Below are 19804 nucleotides of genomic sequence, written 5' to 3' on the forward strand. Positions count from 1 at the left end.
CTGTGAGATCATAACCTGAGCCGAAGTTGGACGCTCAACCAACTGAGCCACCCAGGTGCTCCCCCGACTTTGTCTTTATTTAAAATGTTGATATGTTGTCCATCATGGATTTTTTTGCATTAATTTTTATTGTTTAAGATATTGCATTATAATATTTTGTATCTTGATTACTGAGTGTTTGAAATTTTTTAAATGTTTATTTGTTTTTGAGATGGAGAGAGAGACAGCATGAGCAGGGGAGGGGCAGAGAGAGAGGGAGACACAGAATCCGAAGCAGGCTCCAGGCTCTGAGCTGTCAGCACAGAGCCCGATGCAGGGCTCGAAATCACGGACCGCGAGATCATGACCTGAGCCGAAGTTGGACGCTTAACTGACTGAGCCACCCAGGCACCCCCGAATTACTGAGGTTTGGTGCCCCCTTAAATTTTGACGTAAGGTGAGTGCCTCACTCTAGTCTTCTGCATCCACCTCACCAAAGGGGTGGGGTCATGACCTGGAGCACCATCAGGAAATACCTCACTCAAGTTGAGCTAATCAGATTCTTTCTCTAAACTTGAAAATGGAAAGAGACAGAGACTCTATCCAGATGACAGTGAACACTTGCACTGAAATGTCATTCTGAGTTGTGGCTGGAGGACTCTTGTCAGGCCTTGTTCAGGCCAAAGAGGACCACTGTAAGAGACAGAATGAGGGAGTTGAGCATGTGGCAGATTTTATTATTTGTCCAAAATATCCTCTGCCCCCCTCTATAGGGTCCTTTTCTGATGCCTCTTTCTGTTGGAAGAGTGTATTGCCCGCAGCAGGGACATCAGGCATGGCCACATGACTTGTTTTAGCCAATGGAATATAAGCAGAGGCGAAACGCCACATCTGAGTAGAAACTTCAGGTGCTATTGAGTAGTTCTGCTTTGCTGTCTTCCCTCTATGGTAAGGTTGGCATGTTCCAAACATGCTGTCTCAGCTGAAGTTCAAGAATAAGAAGATGTGGAGAAGGGCCACAGCTGATTCTCAGTGGGCACTGAGGTAAGAAATTATATACTTCTGTTATAATTCACGGAAATTAGGAAATGGTTACTGTAGCATAACTTAGTCTAACCTGACTGATACAGAGAATAAACTTAGTTTCTAGTTTTTCAGTTTGTCCTCCTTGAAACTTGATTTTGTTTCATACCCATGAAATCCTCTGAGATCACTTAAGTGGGTGTTCTGTTCCTTATAACCAAGAGTCCCTGATAAAATTGATAACAATGATATTATTTAGAACGATTTTGTTCTTTTTACCATGTAATGGGTTCTTTCCTCCCCTGTGCCAAGGTTGAGTTGTATGCATGCACACACTTTGAGAAATGCTTAGATGAGAGAATTTACTGCACTGAAAGTAAGGATAATTTTTGACTGTGTATTATTATTAGTCAATAACAGATAGCTATGATAGTTTTCTCTTACTTTATGCAAACTGCGACTTAACCTGAAATTTCAATTAATAGCATTGTTTCATGGTATATACAGGAAGAACAATTTCTGCTACTTCAGAGTGATAACACTATCTTCACTGGAGAATCTGAAACAACGGAGTCCTATTAATTATCATTTTAGCTTTGTTATTGAAAAATAAAATCCCTTTGTTTACTATATACATAAATCTTTGTGTAGTGTTTTCATTCCTTGAGTTTAATTCAACTGAGTATTCTCTGAACCGCCCCCCCCCCCCCCCCACCACCCATGAGGGTTTGGCTCAGTCTTTCAGGCTACCCTCAAGAGAAGCCTTTTACTGCATCCTGTGCTCTGAAAGGAGCGAGCAAAGTCTCCAAAATCAGGGCATGAGATTTTTATGCAATAATTGTTGACTAGTGAGACAGTAACTTGTGTTTTACACAAAACTTTCTCTTGTGCCAAACTGAAATGAATAAACATTTAAATTAGTTTTTCAAAATATTTCCACAGGTATAGTTTTGTGGGTAGGAAGCATAGAAGTTGTAAGACTTGCTTCAAGCTCTTGGCAAGTAAGTGGCAGCATCAGGTCTGGAATGGGATCTCTTGTCATCTAGCTATTTCTATTATGCCTTGGTACAAAGAACAACTGGCTTCTCTGATACATTCTCCTCAATATCTGTAACACTGTGCACAGAATGTTCTGATTGTCCTAGAAGTAAATTCTAAAACTATAAAAAACATGAATATCTGCTACCTATTATATTTACCATAGGAACATCTAGATTATACTGTGTTTACTGCTTATAGTTAACTGAATATCATTTTAGTTATATTAAATGACACGCTTTGCTACACACATATTTGATGAGATGCCAACATACTAAAAAGCAGATATTTGTTTTCCAGAATAGTTTGAAAATCAAAGCACTGACAGTTTATTTTAAAATGTAGCCTAAATTGCAAATTTTCATTAAAAAAAAGAAGGTAAGAGAAAAATAACATTTGAAACAAGATTCAGAGTAGATAGTATAGAAAGGAAAAGAAAATCCTTGCTCAACTGCACAAATACAAAAGAACAGTTACAAATATATTACTGATTCAGTGATTGATAAAATATACCAAGAATTCAAGGAGGATGTTAGATTTAGAAATGTGAATTGCTAAAAATACAAAGCAGTAACAGTGGTTCCAATTGCCTATTTGAAAGTCTCTACAAAATTATTTTTTTGTGTAGCAATTCTTCATACCAGCCTAACTTGGGTAAAATAACATAGCAAATGCTGGTACTAAATATAAATTGTTACCAGACATTTTTCTTATAAGGCAGTATTATTTTTCATGGATTTTGAAGGCCATACACATGTGAGAAGTATTTTAATTTGGTCAATTGACAACTAATGAGATTCAACCAGTTGTTTTTAAAGCCTCTAAAAATAAACTTCAGCCATTTTGTCTTAATGTGTAAGATGATGATTTAGTCCTTGAGGGAAATACTTATTCATAGAATTTTAATCACTAGAAATGACTAACTAATACAGTAGAACATTAATGAAAACTTTCGGGTCTAGTAATAACCTGTGTTGATAACTACTTGCCTAACTTTGGGAAAACTACTTAATGTAATTCTTTGCTTTCCATTGTTTTGAAGGGCATAGAAATTCTGGCCTATGAGCTTTTGTGGAAACAGAGCATAAAGAGACTATATGGGAAAATTTAGTATTAACACATTAATTACTTTATTAAGAAGATAAGATGGGCGAGTAATGCTTGTTGTTCATCCAAGATGATAAGCAAATGTTAAAATCTGTCATCTTTGTGCCTTATTTATTTATTTATTTTTGGCAGTTTAATGATCCTGATGTTGACTGAACAAAAATTATACATATTCACTATTTTGGAAAAAATGTGCAATAGATCAGAGAAGAAATGTTCTCCCTGCCCCCCTCCCCCCCGCAATGAACTAACCTTCCTTTTCTAGCCTGCTTATGTCTCAAGGTCTTTGACATTATTGGTTTTTTAACAGACATCCAAATTTCAACTCAGTCCACACCAGTGTCTACTCACAAATTCCATTTCTCATAAAACGAATGATTTAACATTTCAAATCTACACAGGGTTTGACAAAGATGAAAGGTTGCTTTTGGTCTTAATGGATAAAGTATATAGGCTCTCCGTCACAGAAAAATAATGCTGTGGTTTGACCATCCTAATTAGCCTGTGACTCTAAGTTCTTTTTTCAGACAGGGCGATTAATTTCTTAGTTCCAAGGGTAGTTTTGAAGGGTAATTTAAAAGAGGCTGTAGTTAGCAGTTTAAGAGTGAAATCATAACATGAAGAAAAGATTGGCGGCAAACTAAAGTTTTGAAAACTTTCAAAATTAAGTATCGTTAACAATTTTAAATTGAAGTGTCTTCAAAATAGTGGCATGTGCCTAGTAGGGCTCAGATTTGTGCTGATTCAGATTTTCATCAGTACACATAAGATGTAATAGGTTACATGTGAGAACACAAATGACTGTAAACACAGGTCACATTCAACTAATACTGAATTGAGAAAACCTCCCTGATGGCTGAAAACAGTGATACCTTATTTCTTTTCTTGTTGTAAATAAAATATCAATGTTCCAGCCTTAACCCCATCGTTTCTCTCAAAGGCTAGTCTTTCTGGTCTCCAAGCAATGCTGGGAAATCCTTAGTGGGGCACAGAGGAGGCCTGAGCACCAACTTTACTGCCCTGCCTGATCCTTGGGCTTGCAACTCAATGATGTGAAGAAAATCTCCTTACAACAATCCTGAACTCCTGTCTTACCCTTTGCATCTCCAACAAAGTGAATTATTTAAAATTAGAATGGGGCACCTGGGTGGCTCAGTGAGTTAAGCTACCAACGCTTGATTTCAGGGCAGATCATGATCTCAAGGTTCCTGGAATTGAGCCCCAAGTCCAACTCTGTACTGACAGCAGGGAGCCTCCTTGAGATTCTCTCTCTCCCTCTCTCTCTGCACCTTCCCTGCTCACACTCTTGCTCTCTCTCAAAATAAACAAACATTTTTTTTAATCTTAAAAAAATTAAAAGTGCAATTTATACACATCTCCTCAAGAGTGGTTCCCTTCCTTCTAAGCAGGGTGGGCATAACATTATCAAGATCTTTCTCCTCATGAAGCTTATTTTCTAGTGTGTGAGGAGGGGAGCAATAAATAAATACAAAAATAACAGGATAATTAAAATATACAGCATGCCAGTTAGTGGTGGCTGAGAGGAGTGGTGGCAACTGTGGCCAGAAGGGTCTGGCAAAGGTGACACGTGAGCGACAATCTTAAGGAGGGAAGAGAGTGAGCCATTCCATTACAGGGTTTTGGGTAAGGCTGTCCCAGGTTGAAGAAACATCAAATGCAAAGGCCCAGGGGCCGGAAAGGTGTCTGGTATTGGTTAGGGGACAGTGTAACTGGAGCAGAGGGGAAGAGTGGGAGGAAATAAGGTCGATGAGACCGAATGTGAACAGGTCAAGCAGGTCGTGGTGGGCCATTCCAGGGACCGTCTAAGAAATGGACGTTTGGAGGATTCTGAGCAGAGGAGTGGCATGACCTAATGTTGTTAAAGGCACTCTTCTTGAAGCTAGTTTTGGTGGAGGCGCCATCAAAAGAGATCAGAAAGATAAATCCGATGGTAACAGGTGCCTCAAAGCTTGCTAGGACAACTACTGAAAGGGGAAAAGGGTTGAATCCTGGACCAACGGATGCGTGGTGGTTGGGAGCACGGAGTACCCTGGGAGACGCACCTGCGCAGCTTTCAGGCCTAGACCACCCAGAAACCTCTGGTCCTGCTACTTCAGCCCCAGGTCCCTAGCCTGGGGAGGGTCAGGGCCCGAAGCCCTCAAGCCTGGTTGCCGTAGCCACCACAGGATTTTTCTTTCCCCTCGCTACACTCCCCACTCCTGGGAGCAAAGCACCAGGTCCCGCATCCGCTCCAGCGCAGACTCCCAAGTTTGGGGCAGCGCAGACTCATCAGTATTCCGCCCGCGGAGTTCTCCCCGCCCCCGCCGCGAATCACCGCGCCCGCCTATCCCGCAGCTCCAGCCTTTCCGCGTTCCGCGCCGCCTCACCGCCCCCACCCGGTCCCTGTGGACCGCAGCCTCATCTGCCCTGAAGCGTTCCTGGCAGCCCCGGGCACTGGCGGGGTTACGCCGCGCTTTCCAGCAAGCTGGCGGCGGCCACAAGCTGCGCCTCCGCAGCGGAGAGGGGGCGCCCTGTGCTAGGCGGCGCCCCCGGGGAGACCCGCTCTAAGGCATCCCCGCAACAACTCTAGGGATATTCAACTCCCCAGCTCTCGGTTTAAGGTCCCCCTGCACTTCTGCAGTGCACCAGACGGGGGAAGCAAATATAGGAGGACCTGCATTGCGCCCCCGCTGGGATGCACTTGCGCAAAAAGGAGACCGTCTGCTGCAAAACCGGAGGATCCGAGGCGCAGGGAGTTAGGGGTGGGTTTTTCTTTTCTTTTTTTTTTTTTAAGGACTCACCTTGTGCAGTTTCCACATGGCCCCCAGGGCTTTGACTTCGTGGCTGGAGTGTTTGCCCTCCTCCAAGCACTGGTAGCACACAGGCATCTTGCACTGCACGCAATACATGCTGTGGTTCTCCAGCTCGTGATCTGTGCAGGTGGATACCTTGCGCGGGCTCAGCCGCCGGCTCACGCGGCCCTGGGCCGGGGGCACCAGGCGGTGCTTGGCTAGGGGCCCTCGGGGCGGGTGGCAGCGCAGGCGGCACGGATCGCAGTAGAAGACATCGCACTGTTCGCACATGACGGTGGCCTCCTTAGGCGCCTTCTCGCAGAGCTGGCACTTGAGGGCTGCGGCTTTGCTCTGTTGGTAGCGGTCAATCACCCCTTCCAGGACGCGGTTCTTGGGGAAGCCGCGGAGCCCCCGGTCATCCAGTATGAGGCTGCGGTGGCACTGGGGACAGGTGATACAGGAGTTGCGGGGCACCGGGGCCAAGGCCGGTGACAGATGGGTGGCCGGTGGCGGCATAGCCGGCGGGAACACGCGGACGCCGTTGGGGGACTTCTGGCACGGCGTAGTGGGGGCACTGGCGAAGCCCCCGTAGGAACCATAGCCGCTGTCTGCTTCGCTGTACAGGCTCATCTTGTCCAGGTCCAGATAGTCATAGTCGGAGACCCCAGAGCCCGAGGCCCGACGGCTCTGGGGGGACTCAGACTCCGGGGTCTGTACCAGGATGTTGCGGGCGCACGCTTGACACAAATTGTGAGAGCAGGGCAGGATGATGGGCTCCCGATAGAAGGAGCCGCACACAGGGCATTTTAACTCTTCTTCCATCTCTTCCATGAGGACCGGGCTGGGAGCGAGGCAGCAGCGGCTGCAACGGTTGCCTGAGCTGGTGAAGCGGCCGACGGCCTCTCGTCTCCAGCACCTTGGCCAGCGGCGGCGGTGGTGGTGGCGCCTTCCCGCGTCGCCTGGGCACCGACTCCCGGGGAGGCGCTTTCTCTCCAAGCCACTCTGTCTGTGAGCCAAAGAACCGCGACGCCGCGCGCCAGCCCCGGACCGCCCCCTCCTAGTCCCGCCCTGCCCTGTAAACAGCGGCCCATTGGACAGCGGCGAGAGAGCGAAGCTCTCATTGGCCACGCGCCCCGTCCTTCTCCTCTCTTCTGCAGGCCAGGGGGGGTTTCGTAGCGGACTCTGAGGATGAGCGAGTCTTCGCTCCCGGCTGCAGGATCTCGGGAGGGGGCCGGCGTGCGGAGGCGAGGGCCCGGGAAGGAGGAATTAGGCGGGATGACTCATCCTTCGCCCCGCTTCCTTCCGACCTCCGGTGCAGTCACCCAGGAGCAGGGGGCGTGAGAAACCCCTCCCCGCAGCGAGTAGGCTGGCGGAGGGGGCTGGCGCTTCTCGCCAACTGTGTTGTGTTTGGCTTCCAGCTCTGGTGTCCGCGCCGACCTACCACCAGCTAGGGCCGCGCGACACCGAGGACCACCCTCCCCGCCTTCTCTTTCCGCTGCTGGCAGCCTGGGCTGGCGCCTCACCCAGGCCTGGATTTCGGTACCGCAGCCGGGCTCTTCTCCCCTCCAGGAACGCGGTGCAGCCCGGCCCCGGCTCTACCCCATCCCAGGCGTCTGGCCTGAGCCCTGGGAAGCGCTTCTTTGCTTCTTTCACCCTCAGTCCCTGGGTTTTAAGACGGGATTAATATTAATTTCTTAGTGCTGCCGTGAGACTGAAAGGCTCAGTATGTTAGTTAAAACCTCTGCCCCCTACCTTTCCCGCTTTAAATTCAGGCTCGGCCCAGAGGCTTCCCAAGCCGTGGTGTGAACCCCAGGGTGCGAACGTGCCTCTCTCCTCTCCTCACTCTCCCTGCCTTCCAAAGCTGTGCTGTCACCCTGCTCTCAGCGCCTGGTTGTGCTTTCGCGAGGCCAGCAGTACCTTTGGCTCAGTTTGAGGCAGGTATGGGTTGCCTATTTCTCAGTGCCCACAGTTTAGTAACTAGCTGCAGATGAATCACTGTGTCACTGCGGAGTCTCCGTGTTTGAATCCAAACAGCATTATTCAGTGTCACGTGGCCTGAGCCTTTACCACAGCTTCAGAATGGTGGGTTCTTTCCGTTTCTTCTTGTTTCCTCCAGTGAAGTGCGTGGGGGTGCTGGTGGAGGGGTGCGGGTAGGGGATGGGGGTTAGTTTTAGTGTTAGTCCTCAAATATTAAGCCCCCTTCTTTTCCCTGTCCCCAAACATTGATGGAGATATCTGGTCCTGTCCCTTGCCCACAGAACTGTTAATTTGATTAATGTAGGAGGAGGAGGAACCCTCCCCAGCAACCCCCCCCCCCAAAAAAAAAGAAAGAAAAATCTTTGAGTCAAGTGACATTCTGAGATAGCCGCTTTTTGAAATAGTACATGGCTGCCTTTTGCTGAGTAAATGGCAAAAACTCATTCCAAGGTTTAAGAAATCTTCCATTTTTCATCTTCCAAAAAAAGATAACTTGATTATATGCAGCTACGTTTATAATTTAAAAGCACTTTATTGCCCAGTGAAAAATGGACCATAATCCTGCCCTTGGAGAAACAGTCCAATAAACTAGGTTATCTTTCCAACACCTTCAGTTGCAATGAAAATAGCATTTGATTATTGTTTGTGGGGGGTGGGGGGGGGGTGGGGGGGGGGGAGTTCTCATTGTTATTTAAAGTTACACTAATCACAAATACCATTTGATTTATTTTTAATCTGGTTTTTAACTAGCTTAGTTCACAGCATCCAAAGGCACATGTACTCCTGTTTACAGACATACAGTTTCTTCATGTGGGCTTGGAACATTATCTGTATCTACAGGATTTATCTAATTTAAGGGTCCCAGAAGAATTTGCTAACACTAGTTAATTATTAAGAAACTGTTAGAAAGGAGTGTCAGTACCACTCATAATTTACAACCCTTTCCATGACTTTTGTATGCATTTGCCTGAAAGTCAAAGTGGCCTTGGGCCAAGGCTATGGACATTTCAAGGCAAGCAGCTGTTACTCCTTTTATGAGTTTGAACTTTGCTTATCATAGTATACCATCTGCTATAGATTAAATGTATCTCCCCAAAATTCATATCTTGAAATCCTAACTTGCAAGGTGATGGTATTAGGAGGTGGGGCTTTTGAGAACTGATTAGGTCATGAGAACAGAACCTTCATGAATGGGATTAGTACACTTATAAAAGTGGCCCAAGAAGTCTCCCTTACCCTCTTCCAGCCTCATGAGGTTACCATGAGAAGACCACCATCTATGATGGCATCTTGCCAGATGCCAAATCTGTGGGCACCTTGATCTTGTAATTCCCAGCCTCCAGAATGTGAGAAATACATTTCTATCATTTATAAGCTATCCAGTCTGTGGTATTTTGTTTTAGCACCCCAAAAAGACAAAGACACCATCTAACAGGTCTGCTTATTAGCAGAAAACGTATCCTAAGTTAAAAATAAAGGATAATTTGGGGTGCCTGGGTGGCATAGTCAGTTAAGCAATAGACTCTTGATCTTGGCTCAGGTCATGATCTCAAGGTTTGTGAGTTGAAACCCCACATTGGGCTGTGCACTGATGGCACGGAACCTGCTTGGGATTCTGTCTCTCCTTCTCTGTCCCTCCCTCTCTTGTGTGTGCTCTCTTTCTCTCTCTTAAAATAAATAAACTTAAACATTTTTTTAAAAATAAAGGATAATTTTAGGAAATGTCTGAAGTGTAATACACTGTTGGTTTCACAGAGACTCAATAAAATACAGATTTATAATATAATCAATACACAAAGAATTGAGCTATTACACAATATATTGAGATGATTTAATTGTTAGATCTATTTGGCCAGGAATTAGCTAAACCAATCCCAGGAGAGCTGTTAAAATGACTGTAATTTGTTAAGCGTTCATTTTGTTCCAGGAAGTGGGTTTATTTATTTACATGGATTACATAGTTCAGTCTCTGTGATAATAAAAAGAGGTGGGCATAATCGTCTTCATTTTAAAGATGAATAATCTGAGGATAAACAAAGTACTCAAGGTCAAATATTGATGAGGCTGGGATTTGAATCCAGGCACATGTAATTTTGCTTCCTTGCTCATTCATTCAAAAAATGCTGAGTTTTCACTCTGTCAAGCTCTGTGTGTAAGAAATACCCAAAATGATATTTTTTTAAAGTTTATTTATTTGAAAGAGAGCACACATGAGAGGGAGGGGCAGATGGGGGCGGGAAGCAGAGAAAGAGGGAGAGGCAGAGAGAGAGAGAGAGAGAGAGAGAATCCCAAGCAGGCTCTGTGCTGTCAGCAAAGGAGCCTGATGTGGGGCTTGATTTCAGGAGCCATGAGATCATGACCTGAGCCACCCAGGCACCCCCAAAATGATCTTTGTTAGCTTCTATACTATTCTGTTTACCTTCTCGGCGAGTTTATTGTTTTTCTTGAAATCATTTCTCTACAAATATTTTCTAAACTTTTGAAGATTTTCCCTTCATGTGGCCATAATGTACTTTAAAGTCCTCCAATGAGCTGTGTTTAAAAAGAAATAAAAATCTGAATATAATTGATGGTATTATAGAAATACTGTAGGGAATATCTTCTCTCTTCCAGCTGGTGATCAGCCCATGCCCTGAAGCATGAGGATTGAAAGCTCTGTAATTTTATCATTCCTGGGGTGACTGCAGATGTTCTCATTTGTGTAAAGTGCCTTATTATACTCTGAAACTTACTAAAGTATTCACCCAAATGATGTTTTTTAGTAATGGGTTGAGCACATTTAAAATGTACTAGCAGCTTTTCCATTTTTTTTCAAAAACAAATGCTTTCCAATGAAAAATTTAGGTGCTTTCCTACTTAATTTTTGACTAAAGTGCTTGATTTTTGACACAATAATCTCTTTGATTCTAAAGAATGAGCACTCAGAGAAGAAAGAAGTCTCTCTCTTCTCCCTGCATTCTCTCCTAAAGCCCTCAGTCCTTAGTTGTAAAGGGAGGAATCAATTAAAGGAGCTCATTATAGGCTTTGGCAATTTAAGATTCTTTGACACATAGATAAAATACTCTGTATTTACTTTGTGATTAAGGACTTGCTGATGGTGGTTTGTAAAAATTGCACTATTTAAATAGTGATGTTTTTATTTCAGAAGAAATTCTGAGGAAAGTCATGGGGTAATTTAGCCCATTAACATTTAATTTTATATTTGTAATGTTTGTGCCATCCTTTAATAACTCCCATATTTATTTCTTATTGATATCCTATTGCCTTTCAAATTACACAAATATTACAGTAAATTAAGAGTGTTTTGCCCATTTAGTACTACTATATTCAAATTCTGTAGTATTCCTAACTATAAATTACTAATAATGTAGAAAGGGTAGACAGGAGAATCTGGGAAGATGGAAGTTTAATGAATCTGGTATCAAGGTAAGAGAGTTGGAGGATAAATCCAGGAGGCCTGATGTGTGAATAATGGGACTCCTAGAAGGAGGAAAAGGCACAGATGGAGGAAGAAAATCATGATTGAAAAAGTAATTGTCCTGAATTAAAGAAAATATGTGAGATTACAGATTGAAAGGGTTTTAGAATTATAGATGACATTGATGAAAAATTACCCAGCTATATATGGACATAATTCTTGAACTCCAAGGGAAAAAGAATATCTTACAGGCTCCTAGAGAGAAAACTTAATTATAAAAAAGAAATAATCAGATTGGCACTGGACTTCTCTGTACAGCCTTGAAGACATCAAGAATGTGAAATAAAAGAACTAGCCTATGACCCAGCAATTGCGTTACTAGGAATTTATCCAAAGGATACATGAGTGTTGATTTGAAGGGGGCACATGCACCCCAATGTTTATAGCAATGTTATCAACAATAGCCAAAGTATGGAAAGAGCCCACATGTTCATTGATGGATGAATGGATAAAGAAGATGTGGTGTATATATATACAGAATGGAATAGTGCTCAGCAATGAAAAAGAATGAAATTTTGCCATTTGCTACAACATGGATGGAACTAGAGTGTATTATGCTAAGTGAAATAAGTCATTCAGAGAAAGACAGATATCATGTGATCTCAATCATATATGGAATTTGAGAAACTCAACAGATGAACATAGGGGAAGGGAAGGAAAAATAAGATAAAAACAGAGAGGGAGGCAAATGATATGAGACTCTTAATACAGAGAACAAACAGGGTTGCTGGAGGAGGGTTTCCAGGGTGGGTTAAATGGGCAATGGGCATTAAGGAGGGCACTTTTTGGGGTGAGCACTGGGTGTCATATGTAACAGATGAATCACTGGAGCCAAGACTACACTGTATGTTAACTAACTTGAACATAAATTTAAATACATACATACATACATACATACATACATACATACAAGTGAAATAAAGCCCACAGCCTACTAAAAGCAAAAAACAAACAAACACAAACAAACAAACAAACAAAAACCATCCTAAGTATTTCATAGCCACCGAGAGATCACTTGATTGTCAGGTTAAAGAATATTTGCAAGAATATACAGAGTGTAGCACTCACATATTCCATCTGAGGAAAATACTTCAGAAAAGATTTTAAACTAAGTAACAAATGACTCCTAAGATGGTAAGGGTAAGGAGCTAGTGGGGAAGGAAAAGTACCCTGAGGCCCTGGTATTACTTGAGAAAGAGAAGAAATGGGAAAGGTAGGAACAGAATATTTTGGTTGGAGGGGTTACTTAGCAACTTTTATTTTTCGCACAACAGTAAATAAAATGGGCATTATGAGGCATGCCAAAGGAAATATAATTATTGATATAATGGAAAGTACGATAGAACTCACAATTAACAAACACTGGGAAAATACTCTGTGAAACTCTATGACAACAAAATTTAAAACCTAAAGGAAATGGGGGCACCTGGGTGGCTCAGTTGGTTAAGCGGCTGACTCTTGATTTTGGCTCAAGTCATGATCTCATGAACTGTGAGACTGAGCCCTGAGTTGGGCAGAGCCGGCTTGGGATTCTCTCTCTCTCCCACCCCCTCCCCCCTCTCCCCCCCCCCCCCCACTCAGGCACAAGCGTGCACTCTCTCTCACTTTCTCTCTCAAAATGAATAAACAAACATTTAAAAAATAAAATAAAACCTAAAAGAAATGAATGCTTTTTCTGTCAAAAATATTTTGACTTAATTAGTCCTTCAAATCCAGCATCAATGTAGCATCAGCTTCCTTTTGTGGTAGCTGAGTAGGTATTCTCAGAATTGGATACCTTTAATATATTTTTTTAATTTTTTTAACGTTTATTTATTATTGAGAGACAGAGAAACAGAGCATGAGCATGGGAGGGGCGGAGAGAGGGAGAGACACAGAATCTGAAGCAGGCTCCAGGCTCTGAGCTGTCAGCACAGAGCCCCATGCGGGCCTCAAACTCACAAACCGGGAGATCATGACCTGAGCTGAAGTCGGAAGCTTAACTGACTGAGTCACCCAGGCGCCCCTGGATAGCTTTAATATTTTTATGCAAATTGAACCTTTGGCTTTTGGTCAATATGTCAAGATAGATTTTTCTTCCTCATATATTCCTCGTACTGAAGAGTCAAAGATATTAAATTGAGCTCTTAAATTAATGGATTCTATGTAAGTTACACAGTCTTAATTTTATACCTGTAAATAGTACTAGATAGGCCTTCTACCATAATATTCCAAGAATGAAGATAGCAGAGGAGTTTAAAAAGAACATTTTTAAACAATCAGTTAATCTACCATGTAAAGTTGCTGTAAAGGATAATGTATACAGATTTTCTGTTCGAATATTCTATTGTAAGCATGCTAACACTATTATGTTTCTATTGGTTTTGAATGGAATGACATTGCAAAAAGCAAAAGAAAAGAACCTTCAAAAAAGATGTTAATATGTTCTCAAAGTGGAAAGCTTGCATAGACCAATTTCCAGAAAAGAGATTTGAAAGGTAATTTCAGATTTATCATTAAAAAGGATAGGACGGTTGCACAGATGAGTTCTAGTTAACTTTTTAAAAACAAGTAATTTCAATGTTATCAAGATAATATAAAGAAAAATACAGAATGTTCCCTGATCTGCTTTATCAAGCCATCATAACTTTAATAATAAAATTTAATAATACAGTTAACAGAAAATGCAATAACTAAAAAAATACTATAGGCTAATATCACCTAAGTAATAGATGTGAAAGTGCTAAACAGTACATTACAAAATAGATTTTAACATTGTTTCAAAAGATTAATAAACTATGACCAAGTAGGGATTTTCCCAGGAATCTAATGTCAGTAAAACTATCAACACCATTTATTACATGAAAAATTAAAGGGGGACAGTTCCCTCTTTGGGCCATATGGGAATAATCCTCCTTCCATCAATACTAAAAGGCAGGATTAATTATAGGAAACGACTATTGTCAGACATTGGATAATAGGCAGTGTAGCACTGTGATTCCTGAGAGAAGGCAAAGAGGTGAGTCCTACCGTCAGCCGAGCTTTCTAACAGATGGTAATTTCTAGACTGTGGAACAGGGAGGAGGAACCCAAACAAATCCCACCAATCTCTCTGAGTTGAGGAGACAGACAGACTAGATTTGGGGAAGGTCAAGGAAGGTACAATCTGCAGAGAGGTATGAGTGAGACAAAGAGTTTCAGCATAGAGATTTGCTTGGGTCTCTGACTGAATACAGTGTGTGCACGTATAGGGTGAACCTCCACCAGTCGGCTGGGTGAAACAACTTCTGAGGAAAGAGCAATTACTGGAATTGTAATACAATTTTCAGAGCACACACAGGACCAGGAATCATTTATATTCCCTTCAGTCAGAATGAAGAGAACTCACTGGATATACAAGATACACAAAAATCAATCATACTAGCAATGCACGACTAGCAATTGATATTAAGAACTGTAGCATTTATAACAGCATCAAAAAACATGAAATTGGATTAACAAAATATGTGGAATATCTATACATTGACAACTACAAAACATTCCGGAGAAAAATTCAAGGCAACTTCAACAAATGGTGAGATTGCTATGTTCACAGATTGGTAGTCACAATATTGTGTAAGAAGCAATTTCTCCCAAATTGATCTATAGATTCAATGCAATCCCAATTAAAATTTTCAGAGGACTTTTGGGAATGAGGGGTAGAAATTGACAAACTGATTTTAAAATCTACTTGAAGATGCAAAGAAGCCAGAATACCCAAAAGTGTTTTGAAAAATATCCTACTTGAAAGACTGATACTAACTTATTTTAAGATTTACTGTAAAGCTATGCTTAATCAACATGTTGTGTCTGTGACTTAAGAACAGACATAGATCTCTGAAACAGAAAGAATCTAGAAATAGAATCACATACCTATGGTCAATTAATTGTAGGTAAACATTCTATGGAAGCTGTATGGAAACGTGTATTAAAGTCAAAATAACCATCTAAAAAAGTTGAGAAGTTCCACTCACCAATTTCATTTCTAGGAAGCTATGTTATAAAAAGGATTGATATGTAAGAATATTATAGAATGCACAGAAAGATTGTAATGGGAAAAACTTAGTATGCCTGACTCCACAGTGGCTTCTGTCTCCTTTGCTGCTGTGACCTATAGGTTAGACACTTCTGTTTAGTCTTGTACATACATATGTTAACCATCAAAGGAATTTTGCTTACAGCTACGATCTGCAAGGCTGTTCTTTACCTGAAATCCATCTCCCCAAGCAGATGCAGAAGCATGTACAAAAATAACAACACTGCATTTAGGGTTTACAGTAAGGACAGGACCAGATTCCTGTATGCAAAGATCAATTGACTAAGGACAAACAAGTTATATGACTTCCCTTGGACCCTTGTAGGCACCTATGGATGTCAACTACTTTTGATGCTAGTCACCTGCCACTTCCTCCTCTTCCTAACCTAAGAGGCTTGAATTTCATGCCGAGTTAAGGTGGTACTTTAGGACAATAGTGCACAATCTCTTTGATTTGCTGGATTTCTAAATAAAGTTGCTTTTTACACCCCAACATCTTGTTTCTCAACCTACTGGCCTGTTGGGCAGTGAATGGAACAAGCTTAGACTCACTTACAAGATGTTCAGATTGTCCCTAAAGTGGGGGGTGGGGAGCAATAACTTTCACTGATAGTGTAATGTTGAATAAATTATATTGCATCCACACCATGGAATATGAAGACATGAATTGGTTAGCACTTGATTTACATGGATTTCCATCAATCTTGTGGCTTCAGAAAAGGAAGGTACACAGAGTGTACACAAGATGATTTTGTTTTTGGGAGGTTGACAAGGACGCCTGCTTAAAATACCTATGTAAATATGTTTGCATATGATTATATAATCACATGGAAGCTTATTAAAGCATGTACATCAATTGTAAACCATGGTTACCTAAGGAGGTCAGGGGATGGTCTGTAGGTAGAGATGGAGGGAGAGTATGGAAGTCATTAAAAACGTATCAATTCTATTTCCCCAGCACATAGGATATCCCACTTATGTAAACAAAGTTTATGAGTGTCTTATGTACTTTATACACACACATACATTTTTATTGTTCCAATTTTAGTATATGTGCTGCCGAAGCCAGCACCACACACATACATTTTTAAAGAAAAATTACCTAGATGTATAGATAGTGACATATATGGTTATCCTAATATCCTGTCAAATGAAAAGCAAATTGCAGGTTAATGTGCACATTATGATTCCCTTTTGTTAAAAACCAACCAGTTCTGGGTGCCTGGGTGGCTCAGTCAGGTAAGCGTCTGACTTCAACTCAGGTCATAATCTCACAGTTTGTGGATTCCAGCCCCACATCGGGCTCTCTGCTCTCAGTACAGAGCCCATGTCGGATCCTTAGTCTCCCTCTCTCTGCCCCTACCCCCCCCCTCAAAAAAAGATAAACATTAAAAAAAAAAACAACCAACCCACACACCACTGGGTATAAATATATTCACTTGAATGTATATGTATGAACAAGAAGAAAGGATCAGAATACCATATTATCAGCACTGCTTCTGAGTTCGGGCTGAGAAAGGAGCAAAAAGAGAAATAATTGGCTTAGTCTTTATACACTTTTGTACTAGGTTATTTCAATGTTTGTAACAAGCGTATGTTACAAATGTGTTATAATTTGGAAAGTATCTAATAAATAATTTTCTGACGAATTCTGAACTAATTTCCAAAGGAGTGTGAGCATTTCTCCTTGGGATCCCCTTTCTCCTAGCTAATCTACATTGTCACATATTAGAATTTGAAAGCACCTCTTATATTCCTGATCTTGTATTTTGGAATTCTACTTTCCATATGCTATTATGGTGTTAATCTGACTTTACACCACTTACTTTGTCTCTATTAGAAATCACAGCTACTTCCTCCTTAGAACTTTCAATACGGTTCCAATGCCGTTGTTTTTTATCATGTTCTCAGGAGTTTTCTTCCTGGTGAATTTCCCTACATTCTGTAAGTTTTCAAATATTTTTCTTTGCCTTTAAGAAGATGATAGTTTGCTAGAAAAATAAATTTGCTGGGAGAATCCTTTTTCTTTAGGTGTTCAGTAAATAGTGCCTCTAATGTGTAAGTCTCAAAGTCAGAAGTCATTCATACCATAATTTATTTTCAATTTAGCCATTACCACTTTTGGTCATGCTAGAAGACACTGAGTATAGGAATTTGAAAATGGAAAGACTGAGTCCATTAGCTGGGGGGGGGGGGGGCTGCCTAAGTATAAAGGGTAAGAAGTGTAGTAGAGGCCAAATTAGCCAATATGATTATACAGAAGCTAAAGTTTCAAAAAACATGATGGTGTGGTAGACATTACCAGTGTCTCACAATATTTAGGGAGCCCATCCTTCCTGGGCATATGGGAAACTATTCATCCCACCCCTTTGTTGTTAGGGAAGAGTTTGTGACCAGTTCTGGCCAAAGAAATGTGTACAGAAGTGGTATGTTTTATTTCCAGACAGGGTCAGTTAAAAAGTTCCTGCACAATGTTATGGAAAATGTGTTGAGATTTTGTTGAACCAGAAGATCAAGGCTGCTCTGATTACTGAATCACCACATGGGAAAACAGCTATCAGAACTGTTGTTTCACTGCTTGGAGAACAACTTAGGAGAAACTAACTTTTGTCATGTTAAGCCAGAGACAGGAGGGCGATGTGTTACTGTAACATAGCATAGCCTATCCTGACTAATATAGTATAGTAAAGGGAGATGAGGAGAAGACACAGGCCGAGACCAGTCACGAGTGTGGTACTCGAAAGAAACAAAGCAGCTATGTTTCTTCTTAATAGCTTATGTCATTACCGTTCCCATTAGGCCTAGCATTACTTTGGTTTCTTTATTACCTTGCATGCTCACAAACCTATTGGTGTCTTTACAATATATTTAACTTTTCTTGGTGAGCTTACGGGTGCCTTTTTTCCTGGCATTCAAAAGACCAAAATCAAATTATTCAGTTAGTCACATTTTAATTACTTATATATTCAGCTCTTGTGGCAGATGCTGTTGGTGCTCTTAGCATGCACCTCTTCGTGCTGAAGGCTGCTTCGTGCAACAATCTGAGTTTTTAAAGGATTTTTCTAGCTGAGGGCGTGTGCTCAGTGAAGACACAGCCAGCAGGGCTAGAGAGTCAATACCTCTGGAAGCAGCCCCAATAAATGATGCTGGGTAGGTGAAGGTTTTGGCGGATAAATACACAGGTCCCTAACATCTCTTGGTCTAGATAATTTTGAGGCATGTTCCACATTGTCTTCCAGAGTCCCCGTAAGCTCAAGATGCCCAACGTGGCCTGATAATATCTTGTCTTTCTTTATGCACTTCCTTAATAGTATTCCTTGGGATCATCCCCCAAAGAAAACTTACACTTAAATTCCTGTCTCTGGGTATGCTTCTCAGAGGAATCCGAACCCAGATAACCATTTTGTGTGCATAAGCAGGCCATGAACGGCAGCTTCATCTCATGAAATTGTCATTTATTCCTCCACTTGTAGTGACGCTCTGCCCATTCTGCCTTTTATACCACCTAATTTCAGCTGCCAAATTTTCACTTGATTCTTTTTAGTTCCTATCTCTTTGTTTATATTCGCATTCTGTTCATGTATCCTTTTTTTGTTTTTTGTTTCACTTAGTTGTCTGTGTTCTAAGCACACTGAACTTCTTTAAGACATCTATTTTGAATTCTTTGTCAGGTAATTCACACGTTTCTTTATGGTCAGTTTGTGGAGCTTTTTGTTATTGTTGTCCCTCTGATTGGGCCATGTTTCCCTGTTTCTTTGCATGCCTGGTGAATTTGTGTTGTTGTTGTTGAAAGTTACATATTTGAAAAAAACAGCCACCTCTTCTAGTCTTTAAGGGAAGTTCTGTACAGAGGAAGACCTTCGCCAGTTAGACTGGGCAGAGATTCTGGGGACTTCTGAAACTTTTTCTGGGGATGTGTCTTTCCTGTTGTGCATGTAATTTTCCAGTCAGAAAGGTTTGCTGGTTTGTTAGGAGCTTGTAATCTCTTGCTCCTTCTGGTGTCTGTTTGTGGCACTGCAGTCTCTACGGTGCTGCAGCAAGCCCCAGAACTCTTTTGTTCTCTGTGTCATTGCCCTGCCTCCCGTCCCCCAACCCCAACGCATGCCCTCAACTCCCAGCATCCAAACAAAGTAAACTGGTTCCATTGTCTTTCCAAACCAGGTGAGACAAAAAACAGTGTCTTGGGCAACTGGAACATCAGAGGCACATTCCACTCTTCTCTCTCTATTCTAAGAGAGAAGCCCTGCGTTGGGCTTTTTCTTCCCTAAACTGTACCAGCTGAGGTGAGGGGCAAACTGCAGATCGAAAGCAGTAGTTTTCTTTACCCATTTTAACCCAGCTGTTCTTGGCTTTGCA

General features: G+C 41.8%; 1 protein-coding gene across 9 annotated transcripts in view; it reads right to left on the reverse strand.

Moving 5' to 3' along the window:
- The window catches only part of TRIM9 (tripartite motif containing 9), a 111136-nt gene extending 104171 nt beyond the window's left edge, over positions 1-6965 (reverse strand). For 4 of the 9 annotated variants that reach the window (XM_019451836.2, XM_019451830.2, XM_053889411.1 and 1 more), the window contains exon 1: positions 5949-6964. In XM_019451836.2, the coding sequence (XP_019307381.1) occupies positions 5949-6770 (822 nt within the window). In that variant the 5' untranslated portion in view covers positions 6771-6964. Of the gene's footprint in view, positions 1-5948 lie in introns of all 9 variants that reach the window. The other 5 variants (XM_019451835.2, XM_019451833.2, XM_019451832.2 and 2 more) reach the window with 2 other exon arrangements.
- Positions 6966-19804: the final 12839 nt, after the last annotated feature.

This window comes from Panthera pardus, unplaced genomic scaffold (genome assembly GCF_024362965.1).
Source record: "Panthera pardus isolate Hobbes unplaced genomic scaffold, ASM2436296v1 HiC_scaffold_24, whole genome shotgun sequence".
In the NCBI taxonomy this organism is placed as follows: Eukaryota; Metazoa; Chordata; class Mammalia; order Carnivora; family Felidae; genus Panthera; species Panthera pardus.